The sequence below is a fragment of the Rhinolophus ferrumequinum genome, chromosome 6, assembly GCF_004115265.2.
Source record: "Rhinolophus ferrumequinum isolate MPI-CBG mRhiFer1 chromosome 6, mRhiFer1_v1.p, whole genome shotgun sequence".
In the NCBI taxonomy this organism is placed as follows: Eukaryota; Metazoa; Chordata; class Mammalia; order Chiroptera; family Rhinolophidae; genus Rhinolophus; species Rhinolophus ferrumequinum.
In genome coordinates, this window is record NC_046289.1 from 53,029,561 (window position 1) to 53,048,554 (window position 18,994).

Here is an 18,994-nt window from a genome sequence, read left to right on the forward strand (position 1 = left end):
GGGGAAGCCTGGGGAGAAAGATGCAGAATAGCTCAAATCACTCCTTCCTAGGGAAGACAGCCTTTCACAACTCAAGAAAATACAGTTCAGCCCCTGGGGTAGGAAATCCGGTAAATGATGCAGGAATATAAGCCATAGTCAAAGTAGTGATGACGTGGTTAGGGAATCAACAAAGCATCTGGAGCGCAAACATTACCAGGTTATCAAAGTTGCGCAAACATTACCAGGTTACCTAAATTTAAGTCCAGGTTGAAGAAGGCAGTCTGATTATAGGGAATGGAGCAGGTCATTTAATGGTTTCCATTATTTCTCCAACTCTGTTCAACATACTGAACCTCTTAAAATGGACATGCAGGACTTGAGTCTAGTGCCTGAATAGGCAAGGGAAATGTGATAACCATCTTCTTTTGTTATTATATTATTTCCTGTCACATTGCTGGTTTGGTTTCATAATGCTGGAGGAACTATTACTGTTTTCTTTCTGGTACGTTCTCTCCACATCAGCATACTTCCGTAGGTCTAAATTGCTAGCTTTTACAAAGGAGGGACTAATTGATATAAGGATATAATTTTCTAGTATGTCAGGCCATTGCAATTTAAAACAAAAAAACTAATAATTTATAGTTTACCTCTAGATATTAGATACCCACAAAGGCAGGGCACATTGGGATATAATGAAGAATAAAAGTTTTCCTTAACCCTTCTCCTGTATACATCCATAGAATTCTGTACTTTCCTTCAGTTTTTAACACACACTTTAATATATGTGCATATTTGTCAACCATGCAGGACTGTACATTCCATGATATCAGAAACATTCTCCCACACTTAGTACAGAATCTGGCTGTAGAAAGCCAGTCAGTAACATTTGTTGACTCACTGAATTTATAGTCTCATTGCAATGGAAGAGGACTATAACAACAGATGTTAAAAGATACAAGGTGCAGTAGAATTACAGAGGAAGAAAGTAGCAATTTAGTCTCATCAGGAAAATTTTTTCATTAAAATGACATTGAGTTGGGACTCACAAGTGGATAGGATTTACACAGGCAGAGAGAGAAAAAAACTTTCCAGGAAGCAGAAGTGAGCAAAAGCAAAGGCATACTACTACTCTATTGGGGAGGTTTACATTAATAGATAAGGCTCTAAGGGAGATTGGAAAAACAAATGTAGAGGGTCTAGAATCCCTTGCTAAGGAATTTATATTAATAGTTTTTCCTCTGGACCAATATTTTTGAAATGTATTTCTCAGTCTGTATGATACTTCATATAAAATCCATCCCATTTACAAATAATTTTGTATAATACCATATGCTGTATTTCTTGGAACGGCACGATGTACACTAGTAAAGTCCCTAAACAGAAAGTAAATTTTTGAACTTCGTTTAACCAAATGTTTCTCAAATATGTGACCACCTCTGAATTCTTTTGCTATCTAGCAAATCTATTATTCCTTAGAACACACTTGGGAAACAATATTTATGGTCTAGCAAGTCTACAAAAGTTTTGAAAAGAGGATTGCCATAATTAGGCTATATGTTTCTATTTTTACGACTTAAGCTAGAAAGAAAAGCAAATACATAGGTGCCTGACTCCTTTGCTTCTTTTAAAGGGATTCTGTTCTGTGTTATCTTCAACTCTCTTAATTTACATTGTGTATTATCTTAAAGAGACCAAGTCCATTTGGAACTACTTCTGGCAGGATACAAGTTGATAAATTTAGATGCACTGCTCACTCATCTTCCACTATTATCAATCATGGTTTGCTCCAAGGGTTGAATAGAGATATGGTTCTCAAAGTGTGTCTACCAGATCAGATACATGAATGTCACCCGAGAACTTGTAAGTGTTGCAGATTTTCAGGCCCCATTCCAAACCTACGGAAAAAGAAATTATGGGGGTAAGGCCCAGTGATCTGTCTTTTAAAAAGCCCCTCAGATGATTCTGACACACACAGAAAACCACTTAAGTAGACTAACCTAAATCTGAAATTCTAGATTAGTTTGGGAGCAGAAGCCTCTCTAGACTACTTCTTGCCACAGCTTCTGTTTATTCATTTTAAAGTGATGATTTTAGTTCATCTTCTCACACTTACTTGTTTTTAAATTAAATATCTGAGATTTTACACAGCTCTTTGATTTCTTAGAATTAAAGTCACGATCTTTCTCAGCAGTGGCAGCCCTCTGCTAAATTAGTTTCTCATTTAGACTATAGATTAAATAATTACCCAGAGAGTATTAGTTTCCATCGCTTCAAAAGTTTACCTTTTTCTTTTCCTCGTAGCTGGTAGCTTGGCAGACATTCCTGAAAAGAAAAAAACGTAGTATCATAATTAAGTGGCACTCTGGAGAGTGAATCTCTGTATCTGTTTATTTTCAATCAAGAATGAATAGTTTTCTCTCTGAGAAGAAGAGCCTTATCCCTTTTATCAGTTACCTAGCTGTGGATATTTCCTGGTTAAATTATAATTTTATACATTAGTCCTCTTATCATTTTCCTTTGTTTAGAATACAAACTTGAAACAATGGGAAAAGTTGATGAGCCCCTCCCATGTTTTGAGGGGGGAGGAAAATTGTAATAAACACAAAACTTTCTTCTCACCTTTTACAGTCCTCTAGCTGAGGGGCATACAATACAAATTGCTTGTTAAAGTATGTTGGATATATTAAATTTTAATTTTGAAAATAATTATAAAATCCTATTCATGTTGATACAGCACAACGTGATTCTTATTACTTCTCATCTGCTTTAGATTCCTTCTCTTCTGTAGCATATTAAAAATATGGTTTATATTTGAAAACCCTCACAGTAAATTATAAATTTAACTTTAAAGCATATAAAGATAGAGAAACTTGTCAAGGTAAATCGCCAGTTTTCACAAGTTAGTGATGCTTGTATAAAGTGAAGACCTCCAAAGAAACTGAAATTCAGAGGAGAACTCAAACTGAAAGTGATTTAGACGGAGGTTTTATCCTCAATCCCTCCCCACCCCCATCTACTAGGTAAAAATCCCTTTTAAAATGTGAAGGTTGCTAAGAACTGTAGAACACATGTACCCACATTTTTAAGCAGTATGAAGCTTTTTTCAAAGAACAAGTACAGTTTGTGTCTTACAGTTAAATCTACCAGACGGGCTGGCTGGCTGAGCAAATCACAAGCTTGGGATGTTGAATGTTTGTTTTAAGCAAAGACATCCGGTTTCCATAGCACTATGATTTTATAGCATAGATCAGATTATACTGTTTATTTATTTAGCTAACACCATTTTCCCCTCAACATACTAAAAAGATTGAATCAATAAATCTTGAACTTCTAAAAAAAACGTTTAAAATAAGCAGGTCATAGTATATAGTAAGTCTATATATAAGTAGGAAGGTAGAAGTTATGCAAATGAAATAATAATAAGAATGCATACATTAGAAAATAGTTAAGCTAAATTTAGAGTCGTTTTCATAATCTTTTTTTTCTATTTATGTCTAGGATGTAGTATGAATCCATGTAGTATGGATTTTGAGAGGAACGATGTTCATTAAAAATAATAGTATTTATAGAATTTTGGAAGCAGAAAATATGTGGTTCCTTAGTTTTAAAAATACTATAAATGAGTCCATTCATGTAAGTTCTGCTTATTTTTCTCAAAGATTCACATGTGCTAATATCCTCTGTCAAAATATTGACTTTTCACATGTTCTAATCAAGAAAATGTTTAACCTCTTAACTCATAAATAGAATGAGAGTTTAAATTCTACTTTACACAAAGAGGTTTTCAGAAAAATTCACTTTTAGTATCTCAGCTTCAGAGCTTTCAACTCTCCTTAGTCTTTTAAGCTCTCTGAAGTATCTTTTGACTTAATTTAAATAATATGATTAAGGATGGCTTGAACATTTTTATAGCTATGAATTTAATCAGTGTCTTTTTTACTGCTTGCCCCAATTCACTTTTTTTTAGAATTAGTGATCTGTACAGAAGAATCATGACTTCGCACATAGAAAACTTGAATACAGCTATGTGAAGACAGTAGTTATTGGCACTGAGTAGGATATTAATTCAAATGCAAACTTCTTGATCTTGAATCTTTAATCTTGATTTTGTCTTTGAAAACTTGTATGTGCCTTTTGGGTTACTCAGGACACTATTTCCTTCAGTAACATCGAATCAGTCGTTGAGATCTGTTTCCATTTCAGATAAGTTCAGATTAGTCTACTGTATTCCTAACTATTTTACAAAATAAAACTTACCTTGGGTATATATGCAAAATAATAAATGCAAGTTTATCCATTGAGTCATTGTTTATAATGGCAAAAAATTACAAACAACCTATTGATAAGGAACTAGGTAAATTTTGGTATTCCATGCAGTGGCATACTATCAACCATCAAAGATGTAAAGCACCTCCACGTGGACTAATATTGGACAAGGTCCTAGAGATATTGTTGAAGGGAAAAAAAGCAAGCTGCATGACAGTATGTCAAAGAAAAATCTGAAGGGTTATCAAAACTCAAAAAAAATGACTGCTCATGCCTTTTGAAAGGACAGTGGGAGGAGTTAGATAACTGGAGGCTAGAAATTCTATTTTCCCTTTTAATTTTGTACCAGTGTATGTGTAACCTGTGTTTTTAAATTACTTTGTAAAATTGTCTTGATTAGAAAAGTGCTGATAGCTAAGTCTGAAAACCGGAACTATACTGTATTTAATATTCATGTATAAAATTCATTTTTACTGATTAAAAAGCATGATTAAAATTAAAAGTTGGATGTTACAGCAGAAAACTTGGGCTATGTTATTTGACTCTAGTAGTGAGGAAGTGATTCTTCCTTTAATATTTTGCTTTATACTGTAGATTTACCCTGGGAAATTATTTGTAACTCAGATTTAATGGAAACTCTTTTTATAGCCAAGTATTCTTCACAGCTATGACACTTTAACGTTTTTAAAATTCAGATTTTTTGGTAACATTGGGTTCTCTTGGAAAACAGAACATTGAGCCACTCAATTTTCAGCCTTATCAAAATTGTTAACAGTTTGTCCTCCTAAATTTAGAGCCATCTATAGTTCTAATTGAAGGGTTGAAAAAACAGCAATTTGGATTTTTTTCTTTTTTCATGTTCTAAAAATTGTTTTAAGAAACTGAAATTCGTATCTTTAAAGTATCAGAAAAAGTGTTATTTACTGACTATAAACTGTGCTCTCTACAGTTTAAAATCACCTGCTGTTCTGAATTCTTTGGTAGATTTTCGGACATTCTTAAATTACTTATATTTTGCCAAATGCAAATTTGTTTTATGAAGTAAGTGGCATGCAGTTAAAATATAGGAAATAACTCTTGCAAAGAAATGCTTGATATTCAGAATTTGGAACAATTGGTTGGCTAGGGAAACATTAATGACCATCACAGACTGACTTATTTTCATAGGAATGAATTTAAAACTATCACTGTTTCTTTGTAAATGGAAAAAGAACCTCTAATTGTCCATATTTATAGCAACCATATGTCCCAGACTTTCCAGGATAGTTCCTAGTTTCATATTCTCCATCTCCTCAGACCAGGCGTATTGATTTTTAGTTTGGAAAATTTGTTCATTCTTCTAATATTAGAAATATAGTTCTTGGGATCATTTCATTTTAAGTAGAAGTTAAGGAAATGCATTTCAGAACACGTGTTTCAAAGAAGGGAGACGTGAGGAAGATGTGTTGCAAGAAATTTTTAAAATATACTTTTATATACCAAAGTTACTTGAAACAAGGAAATTTTCATCATATGGGATTCTTGTTCTGTGCTTTTGTTCATAAAATGCAATCTCTGAACAACGACTCTGGAGCAATATATGGATGAAATGTTTTCTTTCTGCCCCACAGTGACCAGGCACTGCCTCTGCAATGGAGACTGAATCTCTAGGGAAGATTTATAAGTTAAGAGTTTTTAAGAAATAAGGAGCACAATAAGTACATGAAAAGATATTTAACATTATTGGTCATTATGGAAAGGCAAATAAAGCCACAATGAGATACCACTTCAACACCCACTAGGAGGGCTGTATTAAAAAGATAGGTAGTAATTAATATTGGCAAGGATATGGAGAAATTGAAACACTCATACAGTCCTGGTGGGAATGTAAAATTGTGCAGTCACTTTGGTAGGTCTGGCAGTTCCTCAAAAGATTAAAAAGTTACCATATGACCCAGCAATTCCACTCCTAAGTATATACTCAAGAGAAATGAAAACATATGTTGGCACAAAAACTTGTACTGAAATGTTCATAACAGCATTATTTATAATAGTTAAAAATATGAAAACAACCTCAAAGTCAATCAACAGATAAATGGATAAATAAAATGTGCTATATCCATGTAGTATAATATTCAGTGATAAAAAAAAGAAATGAAGTACTGATACTTACTGCAACATGAATGAACCTTGAAAACGTTATGGTATGTAAAAGAAGCCAGTCATAAAGGAATATTATACATATTATATGATTCCATTTATATGAAATGTCCAGAATAGGCAAATCCATGGAGACAAAAAGTAGACTGATGGTTGCCTAAGGCTTAGGAGAGAAGGAGGAAATGGGGGTTAACTGCTAATAGGTATAGGTTTTCTTTTTGGGGCATGAAAATGTTCTAAAATTGATTGGACACTTGAAGTGGGTAAATTCTATACTATGTGAATTATATCTCAAGAAAGCTGCTATTTTTAAAGGCAGAGAGGGAGTGTTTTGCTAACTAGTTGAGACATTCTGTTTCATATCTTCTTTACCAGTGGTTCTCAACCAGGCACAATTTTGCCTCCCAGAAGATATTGGCAATGCCAGGAGACATTTTTGGTTGTCACAACTGGAGAAGGAGTGCTACTGGCATTTAGTGGGTAGAGTGCAGGGATGTCACTAAACATCCTTCAATGTTTGGGACAGCCCTCACAACAAAAGAATTGTCTGACTAAAATTGTCAATAGTATCCAAGTTGCGAAACCCTGTCTGCACCTGTGTTACTCAAGTGATAGTTTATCACAGCTATGTTTTTTTGAAGCACAAATAGATTTTCATTATAGTCATTATTTACCAAGGGCAAGCCTATTCAATAAGACCGAACCCAAAATAAGGTGTTTTATGTTTTTATCTGGTTAATCCTAAACCTAAGTAGGTAATTCAACCAAAATACTTTATTCCTCAGTCATCGTGGTTGAGATTTTACTGTATTTTGTTGTATTTTACTTCCTTACTTAAAGCTTCTTAAAGATCAGATTTTTGGAGTATAACATCTATTCACAATAAATACAGGAATAAAAAAAACATACCATAGGACAGCCTTGAAGGTATAATTAAAAGCTAACTTACCATTTCAAAAATTATCATCACCTTATGTACTAGAATAGGAATATGGATGGCCTTAAAGTAAGCTAATTTACTGGGCTTCCATCTCTAGCTATGCTTCTTTTATTGTATGTGCCTGTTTGAAATTTCTGCAGGCTGGTCCAGAGGAAAGGGAGCAGGGTGTTCATTATGGAATCCAACATTTCAAATATAATAGCTAACATTTATTGAATGCTTACTGTATGCTGGGAATTATGCAAAGCACTTTATATATACTATATCATTTAATTCTCACAAAATTGTACTAGATAGATATGATTATTCCTATTCTTCTGGAAGCATCCCTCTTAAAGCTGTATATATTCATGCTCCAGTAAGCACTGGCTGTTCTGTGGGTCTACATTACTATTATTCTGAGAGTTTCCTTCCCCCGTCATTCTGGGAATCCTCTTTGCTTTTCTCCTGTTTTGAATCCCCTACATCTGCCCTTACCATGGTGTACTCCTACTTATTTTGGTGAAGTACATCCTCCATCACCTTCCTAAGAACACCAATGTCTAAAAATGTCTTTATTCTACCTTAATCATTGAAAAAGATAGTTTGGCTGGGTATAAAATTCTATGCAGCAAATATTTTTCTCTCACAGTTTTGAAGGCATTATGTCTTGTGTCTTTCAGTTTTGGGTACGATCTGTTTTGTGTCTCTCAAAAACGTTTAGAATTACTTTATCTCTGGTGCTCTGAAATGTCACAATTATGACATGTCACAATTACATATGTGCCTTGCTGTGGGTCTTTTTCTCATGCATTTTGACTAAACTCATTGGGGCCTTTTACTCTCAAAATTCATTTTCTTGAGTTCAAGGAAAGCTTCTTAAAAATGGTTCTTCGACAATTTCCTCCCTTTCCTTTTTTCTTTCTGAATGCCTATTATTTAGATGTTGACTTTTAAAATGTATGCTATAGTTTTCTTATTTGGGGAATACTATAGTCTTTTAGAAATTTTACAAATAGTGTTTTTTAGTTCTTTCTGAGAAATTTTTGTAACTCTATCTTTCAATTCTATCTTAAACTTTTAATTTAAGTTATATTTTTAATTTCCAAGAGCTCTTTCTTGTTCCCTAATTGCTTCTTCTTCATAGCCTCCAAGTCTGATTGACAAATGTTTCATCTCTGAGAATATTAATATAGTTTTTCTGAAGTATTTCTATGTCTGACTTGATTCTTATTCATCTGACTCCCTTCTTTCTGTTTTCCTTTTGGGTTAGATCTCTGTTTTTCAAGTGACTTTTCTCAAATATTTAGTGGTCCTTAACTATCCATAACATATGAGATTCCAGTGTTCATTTTCTCCTGATAATGATGTACTAAGAAAAGGACAAACATCACTTCTGTAGTATTCCTGCCAAAAAAATGTATAACTGAAATTCAACCATGAAGAAACATTAGACAAACCCAAACTGGGACATTCTGTCAAGATTATGAAAGACAAAGACTGAGGAACTTTCCAGGTTAAAGGAAACTAAGGAGACATGACAACAAAATGTAATGTGGAATCCTGAATTGGACCCTGGACCAAAATTAGTGGAACAATTAGCAAAATTTGAGTAAGGTCTGTAGGTTAAGTAATAGTATTCCTGGTTTTGATCATTATGCTATAGTTATGTAAGTTGTTAATATTTGGGGAAGATAGCTGCTTTTTTCTTCAAATATTTTTCTGCCCTATTCTCCCTCTCTTTCTGGGAATCCAGTTACACATATATTTATTAGACTACTTTATATTAATTGTAAGTGCTCTTTATTTTTCATATTAGATAACTTCTATTAATAGATCTTAAAGTTCGCATACATTTTCTCCTGTCATTTTCAATCATATGTTAAGCCCACCCACTGATCTTTAATTCAAATATTATATTTTTCAGTCCTAAAATATACAGAGGATGCCAAAACAATGTATGCACATTTTAAGAAAGGAAAAAACTGTATTAAAATTTTAATACTCAACATATACCGATAACAAAAGATGAATACAAGTCACGTTTGACTTCTGCAATTACTAGAGATGTTCAAAGTGGTTGCCATCAGCACCCAAACACTTCTGACTACAGTGAACATTGTTTGGTAGACTTCTGTGGTTAGCGTCTGAAATGTTCCAACACCACAGCGGAAGAACCAGGACTTGTTGCTGTGCGAGGCCTCCCGGATCTTCCCTTGTGCACATCACACACAGTACCATGCGTCTCAAACTTATCACGAATGCATACAGTTGTTAGGCATTTTGGAGGTTCTGTTGCATACTCATTGCCGTCATACTTCCACAACGTTCTCAAATTTCAGATACCACTTCCAAATGGTCTTGCACTCCTCAAACGACAACAGTGCTTCCGCCATTTTCTTTGACTATTCTGCCTTATCGCATGGTGATGCTAGCATTCATTTCATTAATGCCACCTTTTGAGCTAATGTCATACTATACATTGCTACTGTAATTCAATTCAACTTCGAAAAGTAATACAGATAACATGTCTTAAAATGTGTGGACATTTTTTTGGCACCCCTGGTACAGTTGATTCATTTTTAAGTTTCTGTTTCACTGCTTAGAATCTCCATACATTTGTTCATTATACATGGTACATGACGGAGACAATGAAGTTTATCTTTCCCTGAAGAGTATTGATTTTTGTTCTAGCAAGTTGTTAACTTAGCTGAACTCCAAATGCTATCTCCCCAAAGGTGAACATCAACTTAAACCTATGCTCAGTCCTTTCAGCCTTCCAGCTGTTGCCTTTCACATACACAGTTTTAGAATCAGCTGGGAATTTGGATAGAGTATATATAGAGATTTAGAAGGACTCTTGGGGCTTCTTTCCTTTAGGGATTGTCCCCCTCACTTTCCAGTTATTCTGTTAACTTCAAACTCAGTCTTCTGACTCCTCAGACAAGTAAGATTTCAGATTCTGTTTAAGTCCTAACCACTTCACGTATGGAGTACTATCAGGTGAAAAGCTGTATAAATATGAATCCTACCCGGTACAGTTCCTTCTTTCAAGATCGACTCTGTTCCAGTTTCTGCTTGCTTTTGGTCACTATGCTAGTTTCAAATAGTTAGTTTTATATTTTTTCAGAGTATATAATCATTATCTGCAAAATGATCAATCTAATATACTCTATCCTGCAATTACCAGAAGTTATGCCATATTACTTTTTATTGTCTAGTGATATTGTATAGGATTAAACAAAAAAAACTTCTACATTGTTTTGTGAATGATGGCAATAGCTCATCAAAATTTTCTAAAATGATTGAGCATGTTGCTAATCATTTCTTTTCTTCTTTCTCTTACAGACAAGAGATGATTTCCTAGGTCAAGTGGATGTTCCTCTTTATCCGTTACCGGTTAGTATAGGTGTTCATTTTACTTTTTGTTTATTCTTTTTATTTTAATAAATATTTACAAATATACAATATAGTTAATATAAATGTTTGATTTTTAAAATATATACTGCTCTTATTTCTTGAGTATATTATTTTCTGAAATGCATCTCAATTTTCCATTTTAATTTGGTCTTCAAGATCCCCTGACATTAACCCCATAAGAAGTAGAGCCACTAAAGTTTGTTAATGTAATGAAAGCATTACTCGAGAAAGATCAATTTGGAAATATTCTGCTGAATAACTAAAATGGGCAGAGCTGTAGGCTCACAGAAGGAAACTAAGACAGTTTATAACAATATAAGTATGAAACTGAATCTGGACCAAGCATATAGCAATGGAGGAAAACAGGCAGATTTGGGAAACATAATAAAACTACGGTATATTGGACCAGGTTTCTTACAAGGGAATCAAAAAATATATAAGCAAAAAGTAAAGGTTGAACTTAGGAGATAAGGGTGGTGACTCAAGTGGAAAAGTTAGGAGGAAAAGGCCTTTTGTTTTGAAATAATGATAAATTTATTTTTGCTATATTGAATTTCACTAGAAAATGGGAAAAATGAAAGCCTGAAGCAGGTCACTGACAGAAATATGAAAATAAATTGTGTAGAGAAAAGAGACTGGAAGGACTGAGTTGTTAGTATCGAGGTAACAGCAGAATCTCTGAGAATGATGGGCTGTCCAAATAAGAGAGATGAAAGCACTGAAGGCCAAACATTGAACCTTAGTCATTGTGGGTCTGTTAGAGGAGAAAGAGAAGACAGACAAAGGGAGCCAGGAAAAGAACCCAGTAAAATAATGTCATGAGAATTTAAGAGTTTCACGACTAAATGGGTAGTTAACAAAGGAAAATGCAACAGAGAAATAAATAGTAACAAAAACAAAAGGCTGCTGAACTTGATAAGAAAGAGAAGTAATACTTCTTTACTATATCAGTCCTTTGAGATATTTGTTGGCTCTCTATAGTCTTCAGTAATTACAAGCTTTTAATAATATATTTAATCCAGTCTTACTTTCCAGGCTGTTTACTTTTCCATTCTCCTGGAATTGTCTCTATGCTATAACCATGCAAACCTGCTGACATTGTTCATATTCTGCTGACCACTCTACTGTTTTTTCACTTCCTACTCTACTTTTGGCCCCACAACATACCTGCTCAGCTAGTTTTAGACTGAGTGTGATGCCGGTTACAATTCCTGTGGTTCAGGAAAGTGAAAGCATTGTCAATTGTAAGCATTTAATCTAAAGCTACCTTTTTTCCTCACTTCTGACTTCAGTTATGCCTGAGATCATAATTCATGAATATTCTTGAAAAGTACATATTTTTGGTGTTAGATATATATCTTGAAAACCCACTGTTTTATTCTAGACAGAAAATCCAAGAATGGAGAGACCATATACATTTAAGGATTTTGTTCTTCACCCAAGAAGGTCAGTAAATATAAAATAATAACATATTAAGGGTTTTTTAATTTCTTCATTATACCTTATAGTAGCTGCTTTGGAAATTCAAAGTTTAAACCTTTGTTAACAAGCTACTTCTAAATATTACATTATTTTTTAAAAGCTTTATTGTTAGGTCTGATTATAAAGTAATAGATGCACAGTACAAAAAGAAATTTGAAAATACAGAAAAGTAATTACATCCCTTTGGGAAAGATTTGTCACCTTAACATTTATCAGACTAGAAGACTGAAATTTGTCATTTTGTATTGATTTTATATCTTAAAGTATATGTAACTTTGTCATACTATGCTTTAAAAAAATCACAAATGTCAGTTTGTGTACAACTTGATATCTAACTTGACATGCACAAAACCAACTTTAGAAAAACCTAACTACATTTTGCATACTTTAATAAAGAAAGGTATTTCAGAAAACTCAAATATTTAGAGAAAACAACATGAGTGAAGACTGGAATTTAAAACCTATAATTTCATTTTCCTAAACTGAATTACTTGATTTTTGTCAAAATTCTAAAGTTTAAGCCATAAATAGAACTCCTTTTGATCTTCTCTGTACCACATGGTTAAGTAAAATCTAGTCAAGACGTGTGTGGATTTACTGTCAAAAAGGTCAAAGTAAAGCAGAGGAAGGACATCTGTGAAAACAGTATTTGTCTTGTTCTTAAAACTAGAAAATGCATTTGAAAACATACTATGGGAAATAGCAAATTTTTTTCACTTAAAAATTATTTTAAGAAATTACTCTTTGTAATAAAACTATTAAAACAAAAGTGGCAATGCTCTCTGACTGTTAATACGTACTTTCTCTAAGAACAGTCACATATTTAATTTCTATAGAAGTCTTGGAATATAAATCTCTTTTCTTCCATTAATCTTGGGCTGATTGGGACATCTGCATACCAAGAATAACTAAATAAATACTTCTTCTCTTATTTGATTGCCCTACTAGTAGCCTGCTTTTCAATTTATCAAATGCTTTTTAGTATCTTTATCTTTAAAAACTATAACAATTTACATTTTCTGTCTGCACTAGATATTACTGCAAGTGCAGAAAAGAACTTTATTCAGATTGAAAATGTATTACATTCCTAGATTTTTTTTTTAGCCCCATTAAGTCCAAAACCACATGCTTATTATCTAGTTGGAAAGACATGAAACATGTGGAGAAACTCTTCTATAAAACATTATCAGAGCAAGCTTTCTGTAGTCATCTTTTATAGCAACAAGTCAGAGTATTCACACCCCCTTAAATATGGAGACGGGTCATTGTTAGTGGCTTTGGAAATAAGCTTCAGGGATTTTATTGACCACTCGGGAAAGGTATCCTTTCCAAATCCATGAGAACTGTACACAGGAAATCAATTAAAAAGATTAAGGAAAGCATGGAGGTGGAGCGTATTTCTTGCAGACAGAATAAAAGGATTAGAACTCTTGTCTAGAAAGACAAGGGCTAATTGATTACATAACTGATTTCTATAAGAATCACCAAAATGAACAAACAAATATATATGCGTGTATATGCGTGCGTATGTATGTATGTGTGTGTGTGTGTGTGTGTGTGTGTGTGTATATATATATATATATATATATATATATATATATATAAATGGGACAAGCAAGGAATTTTTAAGTAAATAGGATGCTAAAATTGATGGGGGTAATAGACAGAATTAAGTCTTAAGTTAGAAGCTTAAGAAAGACAGGTTTAAAAAATTAAATGTTAATATAGTGGGCAGCAACCTTTAGCTTAGATAACTCATTATTCAAAGAGGTAATACAATATGCAAATAGAAGAGCTAAATTAATGTATGACAGATTCAAACAGCTGTTAAAGGAAAATAGTAGGTACCAGATAGTTACCAGACTTTGCTCTCCACGTTTCTATCATCCTATACAATACGGTTAGATTAGTATTCTGAAAGCACATCTCTGAGGATGCCTTTCCCATCTCTATCCCCAAAATGCTCTGGCTTCAGAGAGTATGCAAAATAAAATCTCAAATTCCCTTGTTTCACCTGGACCTCCTCATCTAGACTATCCCCACCTCCTTTATGTACCCTGTAATCTAGCCAAACTCAACTCTTGCTGTTTCCTTAATTGCACCCTAGGCTTCCCATCAATTTCCTTGTTTTTGCTCCTTCCTTTATTCATATGCCTTTCCCTTCACTGCCACAGAGAAAATCCTCCCCAACTCACATGCCAACTTTTCGTTCAAATTCTCTCTGATCTTTCACTTAAACTTCCTTAGTATCTTATTTATCGCGTGACAATTATTTATTTATATATGTGCCTTTTTCTCCACCATCTATTCCTTTTCCTAGATAACTTCTGCACTGCAACTTGTCTTTGAGTCTCCTCGAATAGTCAGTAGAAGTTCAGTGAACTCTAATTAAATGAATGCTTTTCTTCCTAGTGTTACAGGTTTGTGAATATTTTTTTTTCTTTTCTACAGTCACAAATCAAGAGTTAAAGGTTATCTGAGATTAAAAATGACTTATTTACCTAAAACCAGTGGCTCAGAAGAAGATAATGCAGAACAGGCTGAGGAATTAGAGGTGAGATTTTTATAAACATTTGTTGAAACTAAAAGAAAATATATCTGATTTCTTATTTTACTATACTCTGAAGAAAAAAATGACTTTATTCAATTAAGTGAATGGGCACAATAAAAATTATTTACCTCGATATTTATTTATTTTACCCAAGCATTTATTAAATATTTCTTTCCTTGAACGATATTTCCGTAGAATGAATGGCCATCATTAATGGCATTCTTAAAGGTTAGGGAATAGAGAATACAATATTTATAAATGAAAACACTTAATTGTGATTCAGTCATTAACTGTTGCTAGTTTTTCAGTTTTCTAAAACCATGTCATGTTCCCCATAATTAAAGAACACAATTTAGTATTTGTAAGTTAAATACATGGAAATTTTGAGGAGACTCTACTAATTAGGAGCCCTTATGAAGTGTAATTCCTGTTGCTTTTCCTATCATGGTTGGGTTGGGTATGGGGGGGGCTCATAGGAAAGGAGGGGAATAAGAGAGCGAGGGAGAGAATTCAACTGATCTAACAAAAAGCCACATTTATTTGGGGGCAAATAGAATTGAACACCTTTCATGGGAGACAGGATAAAGGAAATCCAAATCAATTATTTGGGCAAAACTACGTGCTTCTGGGATGAGTGAAGAGGCAGAGAACATGTGTTAGGGATAGGATTGAATGGGGATTTGGAAACTGGAATCCTAGTCGCCACCTCTGCTGCTAACCAGCTGAATGATTGTGTGAGTCTCTGAACTTCTCTGAACCTCAGGTTCTGCATTTACAGAGAGACAGGTTGTGCCAGATGAGCTCTAGGGTTTCTTTCAGAAGAAAAATTCATGATTTGAAAAGGGGACACAAAAAATACTGGCCCTTTGAGGTTATCATCAAAAGGAATATTATCATCAAAAGATAGCATCTTACTCAACAAGATTTACTGAAAGCACACAGTGCATTGGCACCAGTTTGCTTTGGAGGGGTGTGTGTGTGTGTGTGTGTGTGTGTGTGTGTGTGTGTGTGTGTGTGTGTGTGTGTGTGTGTGTGTGTGTGCTTCCCTCAACTGCCATGCATCTTTGAGGATCTGGTTAGGTCTCCAGAAGAACTGTAAAGGTGAGGAGCCCCCCAAGGGCTGGGCTCTACTTCACAAACCCACATGCCTTGAGAAAGAAAGCTTGAGAACAAGCAGTGCTTTTGCAACAGGACTTTCTGGGAATTTTTTATATGCACTAATGAGATTTTGCTTTGTGGGGAATCTATAATAATAGAAGGAAAGAACTTTTTTTTTTGAATCATAGAATATAATTAGCCCTTAGTTTGGCCATCAAAGAACTTGGATCCTCTCTTAAGTCTTTATTAGCTTATTTGACTGCCTCTTTTTTCTTTTTAGCTTTTCTCTGATTTATCATACAATAATCACTTAAAATTTTTTTTTACATATTTATTAGGTGGAAGTTTCTCTACCTGGCATCTTGCATAATGAAATTCTGTTTGAAATGAAGGATGTCTGCTATAAATAAAGAAAATTCTTTATTTAGTAACTTAAAAAAAATTAACAGCATTTTATTATTTAGTAACCTGCTCCAAGGTTTGCCCACATGCACGTATCACAGGTACCTTATTCACAGTTCAGTTTCTGTGGGTAGACCTACTTCTCTTTATTTTGTGGTCTCATGTCTCAGTGTTTGAATTCCCTCAGAATGCACCTTATAATTTCAGTAGATGTAAGCATGTAGGAGTTTATTTATGAAAGGCCCTAGGAATTCAAACACATGAATCTGTGCTTATTTATATTCTGTGTAGCTAATGACCAGGGAAGTCTTGCCTTTGACATCTAGTTTGTGACTGAATATACACAATTCTATATAAAGAAAACAATTGTAATTTTCATAAGAGGCTCACTCTTAGGCAGTTTGTATTCGTTAGTACAATAGAATATGGATATAATAGATAATTGTGTAACATTTGATTTTTGTACCCCTTGCAACTTTAGATTTAGTTGCATGTATTTTACAAGATTAACTAACATAACACTTGTTGCTTTGAATGCTTTCTTTCTGACCCTCTTTGACTCCATTAAGTTGAGGGCACTTGCATATTAGCTTTAGGGTTAGTAATTAAGTAACATTCATTGATACTTAGAAAATTATTCTATGAAGAATATTAGGGGATACATGTTTAATAGGAAGGCATTATGTACAAAAAAATGAAAACTCAGTCTTTCTGAACAATGTTAAAATGCGCAACTGTACTTCAAACTTGAAACAGGTTTTTTAAAAGGTTCTTCATTAAATTAATTTTTCTCCCTTCTTGGATTTACTTGGGCAACAAATTCAAAAAGCAGACCTTTAAGAGAGAAATCTTTAAGATTTTAAAGAAATATTTTCTGGTACCATATTCCTAGCTCTGGATTTTTTTATTGTCCTTTAAAGCAGTAGTGGGTACCCCTTTATTAATAAATTTCATTAATCTGCAGAAAATTAATCAATGACCATACTCAACAAAAAAATACTTGTTAGTCTTTTTTCAAGGGTGAGATATAAAAATTCAATTTATGTGCTTTTGAAATTGAAACTGGAGAAATAAAATCTGATTTAATATAGATAATACTCATTTTTAGGTATGTCGATCCTATATTATGATCATTTAAAGGAAAGGAGAGAGAAGGAAAGTAAATATTGATGGGGAGAAAAGTAAGAGGATAGAAGGAAAAAACAGAATGGAGTTTGGGCATTAAAAACAATAGAATTAAAGAGATGTCATTTCCCATAGAAAAGGAAAAAATGAAGAGTAAGAAAGAAAGTGACTCAGTGTTACTCCCCATCCACATCCGTTTTCCAGAATAATTCTGTCATCCTCTCTCCCTATTCCTCACCTTCTGTTCTGCCTCAGGCTGTAACCCTCCCAGTAGAGCTAGCCAGAAGAGATCAACCTTGCTGTAGAAACTCCTGCTGCCAGAATATATTCCTTTCTTTCCTAGCTCTTCTCCCTGATCTTCATTTTCGGATCTAGCCTTTCAAGAAAGAAGAATTCTTTTCCTTATTCTAAGCCTTCAAATGGCTGCCGCAACAACAGTCTTTCAGTGCAAGATTCCCAGTGCCTAAGAAAAAAAGCTCTGTAGTTATTAAGGAAATTATTTTTTGTCTATTATCAGTTTGTTTTTTTTTTTTTTTTTTTTGGTTTTTGCCATGCACAAATTTGGGGGATTTGTAATGAAATTTATCAGTCTTCTCTTTTATGCCTTCTGGGTTTGGTATCATACTTATTGGCTTCCCCACTTTCAGAGTATATTTTTTAAATCTCCCCAGGTTTGTTCTAAAACATCTTGGTTTGCCTTTAATATTTAAATATTGCTCCATCTGTAACATCCTGGTATCAGGTATGAGGTAGCAATCTAAATTACATTTTTCCTATGTTGTAGGTAATTTGCCTATTTTCCCACAAATTTGGAATGTCTTCATCAAATACTAGATTTTAAGTCTCTTCCTGGGCTTTCTAATCCATTCTGTTGAGCTGTCCGTCTATTCATGCTCCAGTGTCACACAGCTTGAATTATTATTGTTTATAATACATTTTATCTGGTAGAGTTCGTCTCTATGCCTTGCTCTTCTTTTATAGAATTTTGATTATTCTTGCTTGTTTGTGTTTCCATTTGAATTTGAGATTTGTCATGTCTCATTATTTTAATAAACCTATAATGTATTTTTATCAGAATCTTGGAAACTTTATAAATTAACTTGGGCAGAATTGATACCCTTGTGAAATTGAGTCTTCCTCGTCAAGATCATATTAAGTCTTTTCATTCATTCAGGTCTTCTTTTCTATCCCTTCAGGAGAATTTTTTAATTTTCTTGACTAGTGTAGTTATGCTTTCCCAACCATTCCAGTATTTAGTAGAACCGTTTATGTACTGCCTTTTACCCTGTTCAATTAATTCCTTGCTCTAGCTACCTAGCTTAAGGCTTTATAATATTTACCTCCTCCCTAGACTCAGAGGAAATTTCCAGTGCCTTCTTGGCATTTAAAACAAAACAAAACAAAACCTTTGTTTGGCTGCTTCCTGGCTTGACCCAAATGCTTTCCATCGGTCAAGAGGAGAAAAAGAAAAGTCAGACCAGAGAATCATCATGACTTTTCAATCACTAGAGAGTTCACCGTTGCAATTATTTCTAAAATCATTTGCCCTTTCCTGTCATTCCTCTACATACTGGGATTTCACCTTTGTCTAATGATTTTTTTCAGATCTC

The 18,994-nt window shown here is 33.8% G+C and overlaps 1 protein-coding gene across 4 annotated transcripts in view; it reads left to right on the top strand.

The window, feature by feature from the left end:
• The window catches only part of NEDD4 (NEDD4 E3 ubiquitin protein ligase), a 111,196-nt gene that overhangs the window by 62,293 nt on the left and 29,909 nt on the right, over nt 1-18,994 (top strand). For all 4 annotated transcript variants that reach the window (XM_033109190.1, XM_033109189.1, XM_033109187.1 and 1 more), the window contains 3 exons: nt 10,655-10,705; nt 12,111-12,172; nt 14,660-14,762. In XM_033109190.1, the coding sequence (XP_032965081.1) occupies nt 10,655-10,705; nt 12,111-12,172; nt 14,660-14,762 (216 nt within the window). The remainder of the gene's footprint in view (nt 1-10,654; nt 10,706-12,110; nt 12,173-14,659; nt 14,763-18,994) is intronic.